The following is a 19,857-nucleotide window of genomic DNA, read 5'->3' on the forward strand; positions in this document are numbered from 1 at the left end:
TGTTTGTCTAAGACTCCAGAGCATATAATGGTGGTGGAAACTGAAATCTTTTCTGATCCAAAACAAAGTCACATTTTGGAGAGTTCTAATAGTTTCAAGTACACCTTCATGTTAGGGCAGCATTTTAGATTTCAGTTGTTGCCAGCGTGTGACCCATACCTGGCTTGTGAGATGACGCAGAAGTCAACTGCAATTCCTTTCTCATCTATCAGCTGCTCTTTAGTCACTAAGTCATGTCCAACTCTTTGTGACCCCATGGACTGTAGCCTGCCAGGCTCCTCTGTCCATGGGATTTTCCATGCAAGAACACTGGAGTGGGTGGCCATTTCCTTCTCCAGAGTATCTTCCTGACTCAGGGATGGAACCCAGGTCTCCTGCATTGGCAGGAGGATTCTTTACCACTGAGCCACCCAGGGCAGCCCACAGGCATATTGGAAGACAGCTCCAAGTCTGGCTTGAATTGCCTTGGATTACTTCTTAGTCATGTCACATTGTGGACTTGTTAAAGCGTCGGTTGACTAAATCCTATAAGATATTTACACCTTTAGCCATTTTTACAAATATGTTCAGATCCAGGTATTAAGAATTGGCATCTGTCACCACTACTTTTCATCCTGTTAGGTTCTGCTCATGGATATACTCTGATGATATCCATATGAAAGATGATTTTATCCTAATAAAATTTCTTGGCCCTGTGCCATTGGTGAATTTGACAGCAGACATTCACTACCTTCATACACATTAATGGTGCTAAGAACAGAACACAGAAGCCTTAAAGTTGGCACCTTCCTTCTTGTTGAAATTGATTCATTGATCAGAAACTTTAGGTTCAGATTTTCAGTGATATAACACTAAGGAGAAAGGAGTAAGATCCCCTAGGGAATTTCCTTCTATGTGCCTAGTTTGTGCAGGTAAAGATTTTACATCCCAAAAAAGGCTGGGATGCACTTTGAGATGCCCGCTCATTTAAGGCCTTGATAGTAACAAAATAAAACAACATAGGTTTAACTGCTTTCTCTGCTGCTTTCCAAGAGTATAATTTGGAGCAAGTCATTTGGGTATTCCTTAGTCCAGTTTTTTCATCCATTATATGGTAATAATAATAAACCACAGAGTGTTATAAATCAATAAAGTAATTAGAGGTGAAAGTGCCTTTTGAAGGCTCTGTGTGAATGGTAGCTCTTGTTGTGTTAACTAGGATATTAAGAGACTGTTTACCTTGAAGATCTGGTCATGTAGTCCTGTGTCCATTCCATCAAAATGTATTGATTGCCAACTCCATGTTGGGCACAGTGAGAGAGGATGGAACTGCAACCTAAAGCCATTCCTCATCTTTTTATGCTGTCTGGCAGAAAGACAGAGCTCTAAATTTCTCCGATCTTGTCTTTACAATAAAGGCTTCTATTTAGTATGCAACACACTTCATTGCAATTATTCTTTCCGTGTATAAACATGATTTTTATTTACAATATAATGTAAGACAAGGGGAATGAGATTTATTATACTGAGGGTGAATATGTTTAGATTATGCTTAAATTTTAATTTAAGGTTAAGATTAAGTAAAAATAATTGAGAAATAGGATAAATACTACTGTTCATTTCTGTGAATCTACCATATCTCGGCTCCAATCTTTGGCTTTAGAGAGTTCAGAAGCAATGGATAATTCACCAGCTCTGAACAACCAAGAAGAGGGCCAGCTAGATTCTGGCATATTAAATGACTTGGAATGTCATGATGGCATTCTGGACAAGCCATCGTCACGCACCCATAAACTACCTTCCTTGGCTCCTGAAACCATGTGAGGAACATTACTAGCTTGATTGAGGCCCCATGGAACTTCCCGCATGTTCTTCTTGGGCAGACAGGGGAATTGTATGCCTCTCATCCCATCTTTTAGGCTCTATAAACTGGCAGGAAGGGGGTTCCTATAGAACAGAGTCCATTGGAAATTGGACTAAGTCAGTGTGAAGCAGAGAAACTTAGGACTGTAGTATTTTGATGCTGAAGAGTGGGCTTCCTGACTGCCTCCACCTAGGGTGGCCACAAGGAGTCTACTGGACTAAACCAGGGCTGAGAGGGTGGTCAGGTTGATGGAGTGGAGTAATGCCATTATGGGTTTCCTGTTTGTCACTATGGAAGGGCCACACTCTTACCTGCTCAACCCCCATTTACTTTGTATTCTAGGATAGAGGTCAGGAAGACTATACCCCACCTGCCTATACAGCTGTGGTGTGTTGAAAGATCCCTGGACTTAAAGTAAGAAGATCTGGGTTTGAGTCTCAATCTGTCACTTATTTTCTGTGTGACCTTGGGCAAGTCACTTCACCTATACGAGCTTCAGTTTACTTCTCTGTTTAACTGGGAACATAGTATCCGTCTCATGGGGTTGCTGTGAGAAGTCAGTGAGATGATGCATGTGGAAAGTGCTTTGTTGACTGAATATTGTGGGGCAGGTAGCAGTGTATGTTACACTTTGTTTCTTTTTCAGGTACTCAGCCAATGGTTTAACAACCCAACAAAATGCATCAATAAATATGCAACTGCCTTCAAGAGAGACAAACTCCTATTTTAATAGTTTGGAGCAAAAGGACCTGATGGGATACTCATCCCCAAGGGCCAGTTCTGTGCCCATCATCCCTTCAGTGGGTCTAGAGGAAACCTGCATGCAAATGCCAGGGATTTCTGAAGTCAAAAGCATCAAAAGGTGCAAAAACTCCTACTCTGCTGATATTGTCAATGTGAGTATTCCAGTCAGCGATTGTCTTATAGCAGAACAACAAGAAGTGAAAATATTGCTAGAAACTGTCCAGGAGCAGATTCGAATTCTGACTGATGCCAGGCGGTCAGAAGACTACGAACTGGCCAGCGTAGAGACGGAGGACAGTGCGAGTGAAAACACAGCCTTTCTTCCCCTGAGTCCCACAGCCAAATCAGAACGAGAGGCACAATTTGTCTTAAGAAACGAAATACAAAGAGACCCTGCATTGACCAAGTGACTCGAGATGTAGAAATCTGTGCATTCTATGCTTTGCTCAACAGGAAAGAGAGGAGATTAAATACAAATTATTTATATGCATTAATTTAAGAGCATCTACTTAGAAGAAACCAAATAGTCTATCGCCCTCATATCATAGTGTTTTTTAACAAAATATTTTTTTAAAGGGAAAGAAACGTTTCAGGAGGGATAAAGCTTACAACTAAAGCTTTTGGGTAGAATTCTGAATACAATTTCAGTTAGTCCCAACACTGTCCTCTTTGGCTCTTAGTAGATGTGGGCAATTCAGACCCTCAGCCCCACAGTGCCAGTGGCCTCATAAAAAGTGCTGGCAATTACCCAGTTTCAAAGAGAAAAGATGTATGCTGAGGGCGGACGTGCCAGTGAGCAGGTGGCCCTTGCCATGTGGCTTGCCAATCCCAAACCCTAAATCTCTATCCACTCGACGGCCTCATCACAGGTTATGTCATGTCAACCAATGTAATGTTTTCTACTTACTTTTTGAAGAATGGCACAAAGACTCTGGAAGGAGAGGAATAGAAGATAGAGGGCATCACGGGGCACTCTTAGCTGCTCTTATGTGCCAGCTTCCTCCAAAATTTGAAGGCACAGAATCTCAGAGGGAGGTAGGAAATTACTATAGAAAAAGAGACAAAAACATCACAAATGTCGTGTCACTAAAATCATGCTACTAGAAATGTTTTTCTTTGAGATTGTTTAGGGGCTCCAAAGGAGCATTTCTCGGTGTGTGTGTGTGTGTGTGTGTGTGTGTGTGTACCTGCTCACTCGAGCACCGGTATGCCGTATGCACATATGTTCATTTTGCGTATGTGTGTGCATGTGTGTGTGTATTCAGCTTGCTAAAAATTTGTTCTGAAACATCAGGGAATCTAATATTCAGAAGAAAAAAAAAATTCCCTCGTAGATCTGTTCACTTTAAATTTTTTCCATTAAGTAGAAAGTTCAGTTAGTAAATCAAGGTCACTTGCATGGTGGGGTCCTACAAAACTCTTGACAATGTCTAGACCATTTTCTGATGTGAATCTTTTTGAGAGGAACAACTATTGGCTCATTAATGATATCAGTATTACAAGGAAAGTTGGGGATGGGTACTTATCCTGAGTCATGCGTACTTAAATTATTTATACAAGCCAATGATCAAATTGATGGTTACCCTTTGCTTTCTCATCATCCTCATTACTATTTATTTTATAGAGAGTCTACCATGTGTGGACCGAGACATTGGCTTCTGTGGTTAATATGGAAAGAATAAATTGTTGAAGTCACAAAGCCCAGCCTATTCAGTTCAAAGGAAGTCCCCCAAAGAACAGTAAATTGTGCTGTATGTTCATTTGGAATAAAGCAATATTTTTACCACTGCTAAGGTGAACTGAAACTTCTCCTGAAGATTTGTCTGTTTTATTTACCCTTCTTTTCATGGGGCAATCAAGGAAATTAGTGTTCACATAACCAGTCTTTTTCCAATTATCGGTGGTGTTGAGTTGTTATGTTTACACTGTTTTAAATAAAAAGGCACAGTATTTGAAAGTACATAAAAGATTTCTTTTACTGAAGTTTGGGAAAACTTTGATTAAAATTTCTCTGTGGAAGATGCACATTCCCTTGAAAAGGAATGTAACTCTTTCTGAATCAAATATTGAAGATATACAATTCTTATTTAAGATTAAGCTGTTTCTCTGCAAATTGCTCTTTGAGAATATTCTTTGATAATAGACATAATGTCATACAGGGAAAATAAAGAACATTGTGTTCTTAACACTGTTTACTGGAAACTCAAGTCTCAAATGTTGAAAACATTTTGGTAGAAACACATTTTATATTTAACAAAATGCTTTGTGGTAGTCATTGTTTACTTTGAAAATAGAGGTAATACTGTTAGACTCAAAAGATTATTATACATTTTTAATATCTCAATTATCTAACTTCTCATTTAGAAGCATCATCTTTGGGGAAATTTTGAGAAAGATGGTCTTAATTAACAGGTATATTAAAACCCCATAATTTGCATACCCAATGTGTTATTATATTTAAATTTTTCACAATTATCAAACTCATTGGAAGTCTTCTCAAGTCTGTTGAAGTCAAGCTTGTCTTGGGTTTTTCACTAAAATGTTACCTGTTGCATATCTAAATGAATTCATACAGAATCTACCTAATTAGGAGGTTGTATGTTCTGTATGAAGTTAATATATCATTTACTCTAAGAAGATCAAAGGTTGTCAATCAAACTTAAGTCCTGATCTAACCCTTATTTAGTTAAAGTAGAACCATGTATTCTGTGATTATAAATAGCCTTGTGCGTTCTAAAGGGTATGAACATCAGGCATGTCCACCAGCAGCCCGATGTAAAGTTTAGAGATACAGTTATATCGAAATTGAGAGTGGAGACAGAAACCCTCCAGTAAGAGCAATTATTAAATGACCACTGAAGGTGACCATTATCTCCTTTTGGAATATGAAATTCTCCAATGAAAAGCTTTCAGACTCAAAAAGCACCTCTTTGGGCACCAGCAGACAAGTGCTGATAAGCATCAAGATTCTCAAAGCTGATCTAATGTGGCCAACATCTGGAGACGTCGGTACCCTGTCTTTCAAGCTCACATGCCTACACAGAAGTGTCTATTTCTACAAGACACTTTTGACTTTGCTTCATTTTCCCTGTATTTGTTATGAGGGTAGATATTTGGAGATTTGGTAATTGAGTAAGTTGCAATTCATCATTTATTGGAGAATGAATGTTACTCATTACTTTTTCACTCTGAATCATTTCCTGTCTTATTTTATATAAAGTGTATGTTATTCTGATTTGCCAGTGACTTCTATACAATGCTGTTGTTTAAAATATATGAACAATTTTTGCTAATGAGAAATAGTGGAAATTATGTTGGAGAATTGGCATCTAAATTTTCTCTAGTTTTGTTGTGTACATTAAGTGTTCTATGGTTTACACTCTTGTCCAATATCTACCTTGCTATGGGTGAAGGACTAAATATTTGTAGATGGATAAAATCCCCAATGATTTACATTATCTCCAAGTATCAATAGCCAAGTCCTCTAGAGGAGAAATGGTGCAGTTTTTCAGGACTCCACAATTAACTTGTTTGATCATAACATAACAGACCTACCAAACAGAGAACAGAAGGGCCAGGCAGATTTCCAGAGAATGAGCACTGGCTTCTGAACTAACTGACAGGTACGACTTGAGTGGAGCTTCTAAGGCTATCAGCAACTAGCTGTCCACCAGAATACACTTGATGTATGCAGCAGTCACTCACACTTACCTTGCAGTATGGTGCTACAGGAAACCATGACTCCCTGAGTGAGGGGGCGGAAATGGTGATTCCTCTAATTCCAACCCTGTAAACCAGAAAATATTTCCCTTAGACTAGTGCTATGAAACATTTCCCAACTGAGTACATAATATACCTAGGAACACAGCAGGAGGGGTGGGGTTTTTATTTTAGCTTTTGGTATCCAGGAAACATTTTATATATAAAGAGTACTTTTTAAATTATTGTTCAATTGTATAGATTCAGTACAGTGTTATTAAATGATGGCATGTCTAGACTATGTCTGTATTTTGGTCTACACAAATTCAGTCTTCATCCAAGAAAGACCAGCACAACATTTCTGGGCTGTTCTCGATTTTAAATGCATCCCAATGTCATGGGAAATGAGGCCTTTAAATAAGCTTTATCTCTTTCTCTTTTATTCTTTCTTTCCCTTTTAAAGAAATAGCGAAGGTAAAAGAAGAAATTCACTCCTTAAGATCAACATTGTTCTCTCATAATAATCTGTTCCCTACTGTGACTACACACATACATGGATAAGCATATATGTATGTATAAAATACACATGTATTACATTTAGGTGTTTGATTATTTTGGTAGCTTTATTATTTTTGTTTCATTGACAAACATTAAAGTGATTGCCTCATGGAATGCCAATGAAATAAAAACCTTTAGAAATCAGCCAACTTGGCAATGTTTAGGTAACACAGGCATTTTCTAGTTCTTCCTCTTAGGTAAGCAGAAATTTCCTTGAGTTGGAAAAAATTCAGAAGACCGTGGAGGAAAATGTCTGCTAGATTATCTCTTAGAAATGAAGAATAAACTATGGGTATATATGATTATTCTCCCTATAATGTATAAGCTCAAATATATTTTTTATATTTTAACTATTTAGTTCCGTCAAAGGTGCCTAAACAGGCATCTCTGATGTGTAGTACCCACTGTATCTAGTGAAGAGTTGTGGTGAGGGCAGAGTGATTGTGGGGAAGCTACGTATTAATGCTGATTACCCAGTGAAGACACTAGTAGAGATGACCAGACCGAGACATACTTGGCTGCTAGTACTTTAATAACTTAGTCATAAAAACCTGTATTGACTGCACGTGTATTGTTGCCTATGAAAGAATTAATGGTGTGATAACAAATAATTCTTACTGTTGAAAATGAATTAGAAAATCTTTATGTTGGAAGATGACATTGCAAAAGCTTCTACTTTATGTATACATAATAGTAGCTCCATGATCCCATCTTCAAATGAGAAGGATGATCTAGCTCATCTTTAATTTCCAACTGGTTGGAATGTTAGGCAGTCATTCCAACTCAGACATTATGTTATTTGTCTTCTAGTAAGCCTGGTAGGCTGCAGTCCATGGTGTCGCTAAGAGTCGGACACTACTGAGCAACTTCACTTTCACCCTTCACTTTCCCGCATTGGAGAAGGAAATGGCAACCGACTCCAGTGTTCTTGCCTGGAAAATCCCAGGGATGGTGGAGCCTGGCGGGCTGCCGTCTATGGGGTCACACAGAGTCGGGCACGACTGAAGTGACTTAGCAGCAGCAGCAGCAACACAACCCTTATCATTTTAGCCATCTGGATTGGGAAGATCCCCTGGAAAAGGGAACAGCTACCCACTCCAGTATTCTGGCCTGGAGAACTCTGTGGACTGTACAGTCCATAGGGTCACAAGGAGTTGGACACGCCTGAGCGACTTTCACAGCACCACTCTTTGGAGAGATCATGGCTCTAAGACTCCAAAATTATTGGAATCGTATATTGACTTGTAAATAAGACATTTACAATGTTCCATTTAATTTCCATAGAGAAATAGAATCTCTTGTGGTTGTTTTTAAAGGAAATTTGTGTATGCCAAGTAATAAAGAAGGGATGGCCAAGTGAAAGTTGCTCAGTCATGACTTTCAAAGCCTGAACATCAAATTTGCCCCAGATTTTAAGTCCGAATTTGCTGCAGATTTTTTTAAAAGAAACTGTAAGCTGTGAACCTTTATTGAAGCCAGAGCAAAGGGTTCTACAGAGAAAGCATGAGACCTTGAAGCTGTTCTCCTCTCACAGAAGCCATAACACACACTCATTGGATACACAAGGTATTTGCTGATATTTTTAATTATTTGCATCTCAAACTTCTTAACATAAACTCTCCAATTAATAGTGAATAAATTCTCTTGAGAATTTCAGAGAATTTATGTTCACATTATAGTTGGAAATAATCCTGTCTTTGGGGGACACAATAGAACATAAAAATGCAGAGTTTACACACATAATGTTGGTTGTAGTCACTGTTCGTGAAAAATCAGTCTCTATTTCCTCTTCCAACCTGAGTAGCATCAATTTTTCCATCTATAATTGTATCTTTTCATTGAGATCTCAACATCTGAATTCCTAAGTATTTTATAAAACAATACAGAATTTTGAAAACTTGAAACAAAAAAATATATATCTCTTTAAACTCTGTTGGTTTTTAAAGTTATATGGATTCAATGTAGTTGTTTACAAAATTGAAAAAGAAGGAGGAAAGTCCAGCATTTTTTAACTTGTTTTTTAATGTATTTAGAGTTCTGCTAAACTCCTCACATAGCCTTGGAACATTTTACATTGATAATTTTCTTTCTGAAATAAATGTAAGGGCTTAAATCATCACACATACACAGCACAGTACACATAGTGTGTTAAAACTCAATTTTGTACCCCTTTCCTTAGGTTTTTTCATTCATAAGTCACCCAAGTATGTGAAACTACAAACTCCTGTGACAGGGAAGACCTTGAACTCAGATGTCTTTTCAAGGAAATACTTACAGCAAGAAAACAGTGATTAACTTTTAAGTTTTGTTCTATACAATCTGCTTTTGAATTTTGTCTTTACCAATAAAAGTCTAGAGAATAGACACATTTGTTCAAGCTGAAAGAAATAAGAGCATGGAAAACTTACCTTATAATCACTATACATTTTCCAGTAGCCAATGTATATATTTTAAAGGTAATTAAAAGGAAATTACTTGGCTCTTTGTTTTTCAAGGATATGGTTGAATACATTAAATCTAAATTAAAAATGAATTCCCTTCTTAATATTTGACCAATCATATTTTAAAGAATGAAAGTCACACAGAGAATACATGCAAAATGTTTAGCAGAATATTTTTAGTTGTTTAATACCAAAACTGATCTTTTTTGTGCCTGTGCTAATAATTTTGTTTCAAGGAGCACATATGTATGTGTCTCCTTTGACTTTTTCCAAGAAAACATTTCCGAATTATGCCCACCACTGTGTGGGATATGAAGGCTATGGGAAATAATACGAGCTGTATGTCCCTTGACATCCTAGTAAAGTTCCATTTTACATGCACTTTGTTTCCAGGGAGATAAATCATACTGCTTATTAAAAATGAAGACATGAATTTAGTAGTCAATTTAATAATAATCTTTGACTTCACATAAGTTTTCATCTGTGCAGGAAATCTTTGACTACCATTTCCCTGTTGTCCCTTTTCAACAGCCTTTGATGATGCTGGACACTTAGATTCCCTTAGGTTAGATTCTTACTGCATGTTCCTCTTATCTCACTTCTCTTTTATTAAACAGGGAATTTTTCAGCTAAATGAGACTGTTGTGATTTTGTAGAAAAAATACAGCTTTGTTCTTTTGAGTTGTGTTACTAGGGGGAATAAACTAGGAACATTTTAAATGTGATAATAAGGTTCATGACTTTAACAAATATCTTTTCATATACAGACATACCCAGGGTCCTTTAATTTTCCTAATATTGTTAACAAAATTTTCAACCTACTTGTTTTTACAGCAGTATTTTCCATTTTTTTAAGGGAGAAAGACAAAATCAGCCATTCCATAAAAGAAGAGAACAATAAGTGAAACCAAATAATCATGCTTTAAACAACTGACCAAGATAGAAACCAGTAACAATATTTGTAAAGGTTTAAAATAAAATACTGAGTAAAAATAAAATCTAAGGTTAAAATAATGCAGAGGAATATTGGTTAAATAGTTTGCATCAAAAGGTTTTTTCATAATTCTCCATAAATATACTCCTTTGTGTAATAATATTTAATGTTTTAGAACTTTTCTTGGGCATTAATTATACCCATTTAGTATATTCCCTTGTGGCTCAGATGGTAAAGAATCTGCCTGCAATGTGGGAGACTGGGGTTCAATCCCTGGGTTGAGAAGATCCCCTGGAGAAGGAAATGGCAACCCACTCCAGTATTCTTGCCTGGAGAATCCCATGGACAGAGGAGCCTGCTGGGCTACTGTCAATGGGGGGCTACAATCTATGGGGTCGCAAAGAGTTGGACACAACTAAGTGACTAACACTTTCACTTTTAGTATATTTAAATGCGCATATAAGCTGAAAGTCCAGTACTTTGGCTACCTCATGCAAAGAGTTGACTCATTGGAAAAGACTCTGATGTTGGGAGGGATTAGGGGCAGGAGAAGAAGGGGACGACAGAGGATGAGATGGCTGGATGGCATCACTGACTCGATGTACATGAGTCTGAGTGAACTCTGGGAGTTGGTGATGGACAGGGAGGCCTGGCGTGCTGCGATTCATGGGGTCGCAAAGAGTCGGACATGACTGAGTGACTGATCTGATCTGATCTGATACTTAAATGTGAACATTTAAAAATACTGAAATGTCCACTTTGCTATTTCTTCTAACTTAACACAAAGCTTATGAAAATTTGCCACAGATCAGATGGAAATTAAATTGGCAGAATTATAAAAAGGAGTTGTTATCTATTAACCTCGCCTTATTTTCCATGAACACCCATTGTCACCTTTCACTGCATGCTCCCACTTTTTAAGGTAAACACAGAAGAAGCCACTGAATCAGATACAGAGGCAGATGCAGACATTTTGAAAATTAAAATGTCTGATGCAGATGTAAAGAGTTGTGGTCTTCCTTGGATCCAAATAAAGCTGAAAAGTACTGTATAGCACAGAGTATGAGAAATGGCAAATTATTTTTATTTTTAAAAAAGTAATTTGTCCTGCAGTGTCCATGCATTCCAGCTTAAAAAAAAAACAAAAACAAAAACTGAATGAGCATCACTGGGTGTCTTTTCACCAGTTAAATAGAAGAGCCAGACACATGATCCCACAAACTTTTATACAACAGAAAGATTTAACTAATAAATTTCTCTTTGCTTTTCTTACTTTAAAAAATAATGTTACTGAATTTGTGAAAAATAAGGAAATAATATGGCATGGATTCAACTATGCTAAGACCAAAATTAGTAGTGTCTTTACATATTTTCTTCTCATTTTCTATATATATATATGCATATTTCACAGATTTATTTTCCTACTATGGTTTATTATAACTTAAAAATAGTAATATCATACTGAACCATGGTAATTCATTGTAAACATTTAAAGCCTACAGGAATTTTAATTTGTTCTATTAGGACTTATTTAGATATTCTGTTATACTATTTGATATTTAAATTGCTCCATTCATTCACTACCATAAGTAATTCTACAATTAATATTAAAATATATATTATACTTCCTTTCTTTTGGAAGTAAACTGTAGATCCATAACAAGTGCCATAGGTCTATATATACTCATAATTGTAAGTAATACTTATCCATAGGTTAGTATGTGCATTTTTTCATAGGGGAAGGCAGTTTATAACTAAAAATTTTGTAAGACTAGTAAGGATATATTTGTGAACTTGACTGGTTAAGAATAATTTTTTTGGTTACACATTGTAAGAAATTGTATGGCTAGGTCAATAAGCATGACTTTTTCTTTTGCTGTTTTTTTCCTTTTGTTTTTTCAGAGCAGCTTTTGGTTCATAGTAAAACTGAGATGAAGGTACAGAGATTTCCCATATACCTCCTGTCCCCGCAAATTCAAAGCCTTTCCCCTCATCAACCACCAGAGCAGTACATTGCTTACAACAGAAGAACCTACATGCACACATCACAGTCACACAGTCTTCATGGTTTATATCATGGTTCACTCTTGGTATTGTACATTCTATGGGCTTCAACAAACATATAATGACATATATTCACTATCTGGCTCAGTGGGTAAAGAATCTGCCTGAAATGCAGGAGACACAGGAGACAAGGGTTTGGTCCCTAGGTCAGGAAGATCACCTAGAAAAGTAAATGACAACCTACTCCAGTATTCTTGCCTGAAAAATCCCATGGACTGAAGATCCCAGTGGGCTACAGTCCAAAGGATGGCAAAAAGTCAGACACACACATTCACTATCATCGTGTTTATTAAACAGAGGATTTCACTGAAAATCCTCTGTTCTATACCTATTCATTCCTCCCTCGTCTCCCACTCCTAAGCAACCACTGATGTTTATACTATCACCATGGTTCTACCTTTTAGTATGGCCACTTTGAAAGTTTATTTTAGACATTACTCAGTTGATTCCTGGAAGTGGTTATTATTGGGTTGGCCAAAATGTAAGATGGAACAAACAGAAAACCCCAATGAACTTTTTGGCCAACCCAATACATACAGTTTTAACATCACTTGAATTTTTATTTTCTTATTTGACCTATCAATATAATTGTAATTGGTTTAGATCTGATAAGAAATGAATCATTTTAATGAAGTTGAATTTTAACTTTTGATTAGAAAAATTGTTACATGCTCACACATAAAATATATAAGAAGAAAGAAACACCACAGGAGGTAGCCACTATTAATATTTGATTATATTTCCTTCCAGTATTTTTAATCGAATATATACATTCCATATGTGATTTTAAAAGCTGAAGGCATCTAATATTTAAAGTATTTTGTCCTGATTTATTGATTTCACATATGGTCTCTAATAACTTCCTCAGTTTGTAAAGTATCTTTACACATGACATTTTTAATGGTTATACAAGCCATTCTATGGATGAAACACGTTCATATTTTCAAAAAGATTTTAAAATATTTATCATATATATATTATTTAATTGAGTTTCAAATGTTTACCTACCTTTGACTTTTGCCAGTGTTTCAATATTATACATACTCATATATGCATTAACAACTTTTTGGTATTAGCATATTTCTATGTATAGATAGAGATACTGAGTTCTCTCACAGAATTAGTTCTATTTTTTGTAGCAGCCTCCTTGGTGGATTTTAACTATCAAAATCATAATATTTTGCTAATATAAACAGCTGGATAAAAAGACATAAGCCCTAGAGAAAACTCTATATATGTGACTATATTCATATCTCCCAATCCACACTCAAAAAAGTGAGTGTTAATGGAGATGACTTAGAAACTGCCATCAGCTTTGGGACCTGGGAGGAGTGACATAAAATAAAAGCACACCATTATAAAGAATTGAGAATATACCAGGCACTAGGTTTCTTACATATGTTAAGTTATTTAGTCTTCATAATAACCCTGTGAAGTAGATATGAGTATGTATGAGTATGATCCCCATTTTAAAGATGAGGAAACAAAGGCACAGAGATGTTAAGAAACTTACCCAAGGGTTCCCAGATAACAAATTATACAGGGCTGGATTTCAAACCAGGGTTCTTAAAGAGTTACCTTTTATTTCCTAAACTTCTATCATAATATTCCTTGAAGAGTTTCTGGTAATCATAGTCCAAGTGTCCAGGATAGGGTAGACTCTCCAAGCCTAAGTGAGGATGATCCTGACTCTAATTCACCAACCCAGATGGGCTATCACTAGTGCTAAAAATGAGGACAAAGCAGAGAACTAATGAATGGGAGCTGCACCCAATTTTGTGCATTGTTTGAAATTCTCATATATGAAGTGCAGTGATCAGATATTTAGCAAAATTGCTATTTCTCATCCTAAATATATCTCATCCCAAACATTCCTATTAGTGCCAGGAAAGAGGCCAGAAGGACCATACACATTGCCCTGGCCATACCCACTCTATTCATCAAGTGAAGAATGTGTACAAAATGGTGATTCTCAGGTCATCTGCTTCAACAAAGCAAGAGTTAGTGTGTCAGTGTGTGACAGCACTGTCCTGTCCATCCACTTCAAGAGACCACACCATGGAAATTATAAATGTGTTTATGTTTGCCTACCAGATACTTTATGTAATTCAGGATACAACGTGACACCAAGATAAGGGAAGTCCCACTTTGGGTGTCTCCACCTTCCTCTGCTAAATCCAGATCCAGTGGCTGCTGAAGCCAGAAAGAGCTTAAGGTGGATTGTATGTGATTAATAGAAAAAACAAGCATTCATTCAGTCTGTCTCATACACCAACCATTATAGGGCAGAGACAAGCCTGAGAGGAACCTCTGTGTGGTCAAGGCAGAGAAATCACAAATATCTCAACAGGAGCATTGTGAAGCAATTTGTAGAGAAAAACAAAGGCCAAACATACAGCTTTTAATAGGCTGAGGTCATGACTGTCTTCAAAATAAGATTTGTTCTATTGTTACACCTTAGAAATTATCCAAATAATAAGAAAATTTACAGTTAGAAATGAGATAAAAGACTAAGGGTTATGGCAGAGAATCAATAAAAGGGAAAACACATTATAAAGAAAGTTAAGGGAAAAAAAGTTGTTTAAAGAAATAGTACAGAACTGAAAACTAAGAATTGTTAAATAGGAAAATACCAATGTAAAAACAGTATTGGAATAAAAAAAACACAAAAAGCTACTTTCCTACTCTTTCTAAGACACTTTTGTTAAAGCTTTGGAACAAATAAACAGTTGGAAAGTAACATTTTTAAATGTTAAAAAAAAAGTAAACAAAAATAATTCTACTCTTCTAAATAACAAGTGTCAAAGAGGAAATAAAAGTTTCAGTGAAAGAAAATTTAGAATATAGAAAGCAAGACATAAAAAGTATTTAAAACCAGCCAAAGTTGGACTCAGTGGTATCTGCAGAATCTTAGATGAGTTCAACACTAAATAAGAAATATGTATTTTAAATTAAGAATTCAACTGAGAAGATTAGAAAATAATATAATGTACATTTTAAAATAAAACATTTTCCATAAATGTTTGGATCACAAAATCTTTTCCTCTCCCTAAGTACATTTGACCTCTCATTAATGTTTGGCAGAACTGTCTTTGGCAAACTGCTATTTTCAAAGTCACTTATAAATAAATATGCAAAAAAATCCAAATAAAATGCTTGCAAATGGATTATACTCATGTAATAAAAATTACCATAATGTCATAAGGTTTATTTCAGCAATTTAAATTTATTTTAATATTCTCATATTTAGTAATCATGATGAACAAAATCATAGAAAAGAAATCAGATATGACTCAATTTATATTCCTAAAAAAATATTTTTTTAATTAAGGGGAAAAACTTCCTTAACAATGAAAAAATCAGTGGTCAATATTAGACACAGCAATTAAACATTAGATTCATCTTCCTTGAAAAACAAGGTCACTCTCACTATTATTACTATTAACTGAGCTGACATATATAAACTATCTAGCAATAAGAATAAAAAAAGAAAATAGATATAAATATGGCGAAGGAACATCACAAGAATCAGAAAACAATTCAAGAATCAACAGAATGATACTATAAGCAATTTCAGTTACAAGCCTATAAACAGAATATATGGATAGGAAAAATAAAGATCCAATGTGCAATATTAATGTAAATATACATTACCTTGAAATAAATCTAAGGGAACTACCGAATAAAATAGCATTAATTAATATTTAAATAAAATGGGAATATAATTTTTCTCTTCATGGGAAAACTCCATAGTTTAAACTTCTCAAGAATTCCTAGTTTCATTTATAAATATAATGCAAAACATAAAAAACATACCAGGAATATTTTGAAGAATACATGAATGACAATAGCCCAAAGCAGTTTGGAAGAATAAACTATATGGAAAGAATAGGGCCAGTTTATTATAAAATCAAATATGTTACAATGGTACAATTATTAAACCTATTGTGTTTATGCAGGTATAGAGAGAAGAGAAACATTATCAACAGACCAGAAACGAACTTCTAAATTAAAATAAAAAAAAGAATAGAAATGAAGGACATTTTACATTATAAATTCACTTTGTTCAAGAAATGTGGCTAGAAAATTGGCTAATTTAAAAAAGGGAAATATAGGTTCTTACCTCATAAACATACTATAATAACATACTGATGAAATATAGAGTTACATGTAATAGATAAAACCATGAAAGACCTAAAAGAAATGTAGTGGACCAAGAATTTTCCAGGAATGAAAGCAAAGAGGAAATGCCAAATTGGATTATATATACAGAATACGATTTTAAATGGATATTTATAAAAATATAAAGTATATGATGAAATTAGGATAGTATTTGTGATATATGTTATGAAAGTTTAAATAAAGAGCTCTTAAAATAAGAAAACACCCAAATATTAACTGATTATTTCAACAAATCTTAACTGCATGTCTACCTTTTACTAGGTAGTGTTCTAGAATGTAGCAGTGAATAAAATGACAAAGCGTGATGCTTCAGTGAGGACAAAATAAAATGGAAATAAGAGCTAATGGACAGAACATGAATATCTGCATAACCATAGACCCAACCACATACACACACAGAAAGAATTGCAGTGTGTTTGTGACAGCTTTTATGGCTGAAATATTTCATAATAGAAGTTATACACAGATAATTATTTGAGGGTTCATATATAAGAATGTTTACTAGAGCCTTTATTTAAAATAGGAAATAATAAAGTCAAATGGTCAAACAAATCATGATATATATAATGATGAAATACTATTAAATCCTATAAAGTTGAAATACTCTCAGATATTTTTCCCAGTATTACAGTGAATTAGGTTATTGGATGAAAGTGAATTATAATTTTATAACAAATAATAAATTTATATACCCAGTGTTTCTTCCTATATTTTTCCTACAGATATGCATACATACATGACTATAACAAAAATAAAAGCAATTGAAAGATAGCCCAAAATGCAGCTATGGAGAATGCTTAATTAAATTATAATAGTAAATGGACAATGTTGAATTAGTAAATACTGTACTTTCAGAGAATATTGATTGCTTTAGAAAATGTTCTCAATATAAGCTATTGGAAGGAAATATTAAAATATTAAGAATGGTTATATCTGTGTGGTAAGATGTTGAGAATTTTATACAATTTTCAACATGTTCTATTTTTTTATAATGGATAATGTTTTACTTTTATATTCAGATGTTAAAAATAACTTTCAACAGTCTAATTTATGAAACCCAATTCAGTGTTTTGTAAAAAGTAATGAATGACTTTGCCTCCTATCCTTACAGTCCTAATTAGTACATTGTTTTATGATGTTTTCTTTGACTGGATTTGCCTTTTAGTTTTGGGCATGCCGCTTTGGTTTGATTAACTGGGGCTTCTGTTCTGCTTCTCTGCATCACAATTGAGTGTTTGTTGTGGAGGAGGCAAAAATAAGCAGGACAATATTATTATATTCTCCCCCGAGGCTTCCTATTTTCCAGAGATTAGACGTATTTGCTCAACAGCACCAAGTCACTGTAACAATTTCTCTCTCATTTCCCTTAAACCTGGGGGCAAATGGCAACTTCCTTGTCTGTCACTTTCCATCTCAGGAAGCGTAGGCATATTTTTCTGTTATTTAAAACTTGACAGATAACTCCCAGCATCAAATCATCCATGAAAACTGTTGGCCTCTAGCAAAGAAAGAGCAGTGTAAGCTTTCAATATTCTGTAATAGTTGCTCAGAATGGATTTAGGTTGGTTCAAAGATTTCTTTAAAATCATAGGTGATACTGAGCTGGTTTGCAGAATTTTGTTTGTCATTAACAAAATGACATTAATAATTACTGCTCCTTGGAGCAAAGGTAAAATGTGTATATATGTCCTTTGATAACATGATGTCTGATTACAGAGAAAGCAAAGAGGGAGTCAATCGTTAAGCAATGCAGCCCATGTAACATGAGAGATAAAACCTTGTCCTGCCAACTACAGTGTTTTTTGTGTGGTGAGGAAGAATACTGCCTCATCCTGTGAGCCCATGCACTTCCCCCTTGAAAACAGTGGTGACTGAGTCTTTCCTTTGTAGAGAGACTGGGGGGACAGAGCAGGTTAGATAATTCTCCACACAGACGTCCCCGACGTGTACACACGTTCATGTGTTTTCAACCTCCTTTCCCGCTCTCCCTTTCTTAGACATCTATTAAGGGCTTGCTGGGCTTCTCGGGTGGTGCTAGCGGTAAAGAACCCGCCTGCTAATGCAGGAGATGGAAAGAGGCAAGTTTGATCTCCGGGTTAGGAAGATCCTCTGGAGGTGGGCATGGCAACCCACTCCAGTATTCTTGCCTGGAGAATCCCCATGGACAGAGGAGCCTGGCGGGTTACAGTCCACAGGGTCACAAAGACTCAGACATGACTGAAGCGACTCAGCATGCCCAAATGCTTACTCTGTGTGAGAGCAGTTCTAAAAGCATGACACAGTGGCAAAACAAGCAGACAAGGTCCTTACTTTTCCTGAGCTAGAGTTCTGTGAAGAAGACAGACAACAAATAAGAAATTAAATAATCTAAACTCAGTTTGTGCTTTAAAAACCTAAGGGAATAAGGAGTGGATGAGTGGGAAAGGAGGGGAGGGAGCTATTTTAGATTGGGTAACTGGAAAAACACCTTTGAGACGATTCTGCATGTATCCAAATAGGACTGAATACTGAAAAGGAGTCACCCAAAGACCTGGACAAGGATGATGCAAGTAGAAGAAGTGGCAAATGTGAGGCTCTGAGGTGGGAGACAGGTTAACATGTTGGAGCAGGAGCAGAGAGGTCAGAGTGCCTGCAACAGAGTTAGGCAGGATGAGCGCAAGGTGATGATCAGAGAGGACAGGCTGCCTGAGCCAGGTCATATTGGGTCTAAGACAGGGTATGGAGTTTTGATTTTAACTTAAGTGCAATGATGCACTTAAGAGAGTCATGAAGACGGGGAGTCTGTTCAGGTTTTCTTTAAAAAGATGGCTCGGGCTATGGTGTAGAAAACTGTTTCAAGGTGATAAGAATAGAGTTCATGGTGAAAGGACAATGGAAAATAACACTGGTGAGAGACGACAATTGGCTGGATTGGGGTGTGTGATAACAATTACAGAAAGACTGGGAAAAAATGATGATTCATTTAGTATTTTACATTTATAGTGAGATTTCTCATGTTTACCTCTAATAATCTTTAAAGTTCTTTCCAACACTAAAAATCTAAAGGTTAATGATTTATGATCTTAGGAGAATTCAACAATAACTTTTCATTTTCTAAAATCATTATTATATATTTGATAGTAGAACTGTACTCTGTACATCTATCTCAGAACATATCCATTTTAAAATGTTTTCAGATTTTTAATTTCAGAGAATTACTCCTGGAATATTAGGCATCTTTGCTGTTTCAGATACTAGAGATCAATTTTAGATTGGAATTAGTTGGTTTTAATTTATATATCAAATTGTGCTTTCAATCCCATACTCCCTGGAGCTAGAATACATGGCTGTCTTCTGAGCCAGGATAAGTCTGAAGTGGTGATAATCTGTGTAAGAGAGCTGACTGTTGTGAT

General features: G+C 35.7%; 1 protein-coding gene across 6 annotated transcripts in view; it reads left to right on the forward strand.

Moving 5' to 3' along the window:
• The window catches only part of NRG3 (neuregulin 3), a 1,272,378-nt gene extending 1,267,829 nt beyond the window's left edge, over positions 1 to 4,549 (forward strand). For 3 of the 6 annotated variants that reach the window (XM_027530406.1, XM_027530408.1, XM_027530407.1), the window contains exons 9-10: positions 2,186 to 2,257; positions 2,490 to 4,549. In XM_027530406.1, coding sequence (XP_027386207.1) covers positions 2,186 to 2,257; positions 2,490 to 2,997 — 580 coding nt within the window. In that variant the 3' untranslated portion in view covers positions 2,998 to 4,549. The remainder of the gene's footprint in view (positions 1 to 2,185; positions 2,258 to 2,489) is intronic. The other 3 variants (XM_027530409.1, XM_027530410.1, XM_027530411.1) reach the window with 1 other exon arrangement.
• The last annotated feature ends 15,308 nt before the right edge of the window (positions 4,550 to 19,857 follow it).

This window comes from Bos indicus x Bos taurus, chromosome 28, assembly GCF_003369695.1.
Source record: "Bos indicus x Bos taurus breed Angus x Brahman F1 hybrid chromosome 28, Bos_hybrid_MaternalHap_v2.0, whole genome shotgun sequence".
Classification (NCBI taxonomy): Eukaryota; Metazoa; Chordata; class Mammalia; order Artiodactyla; family Bovidae; genus Bos; species Bos indicus x Bos taurus.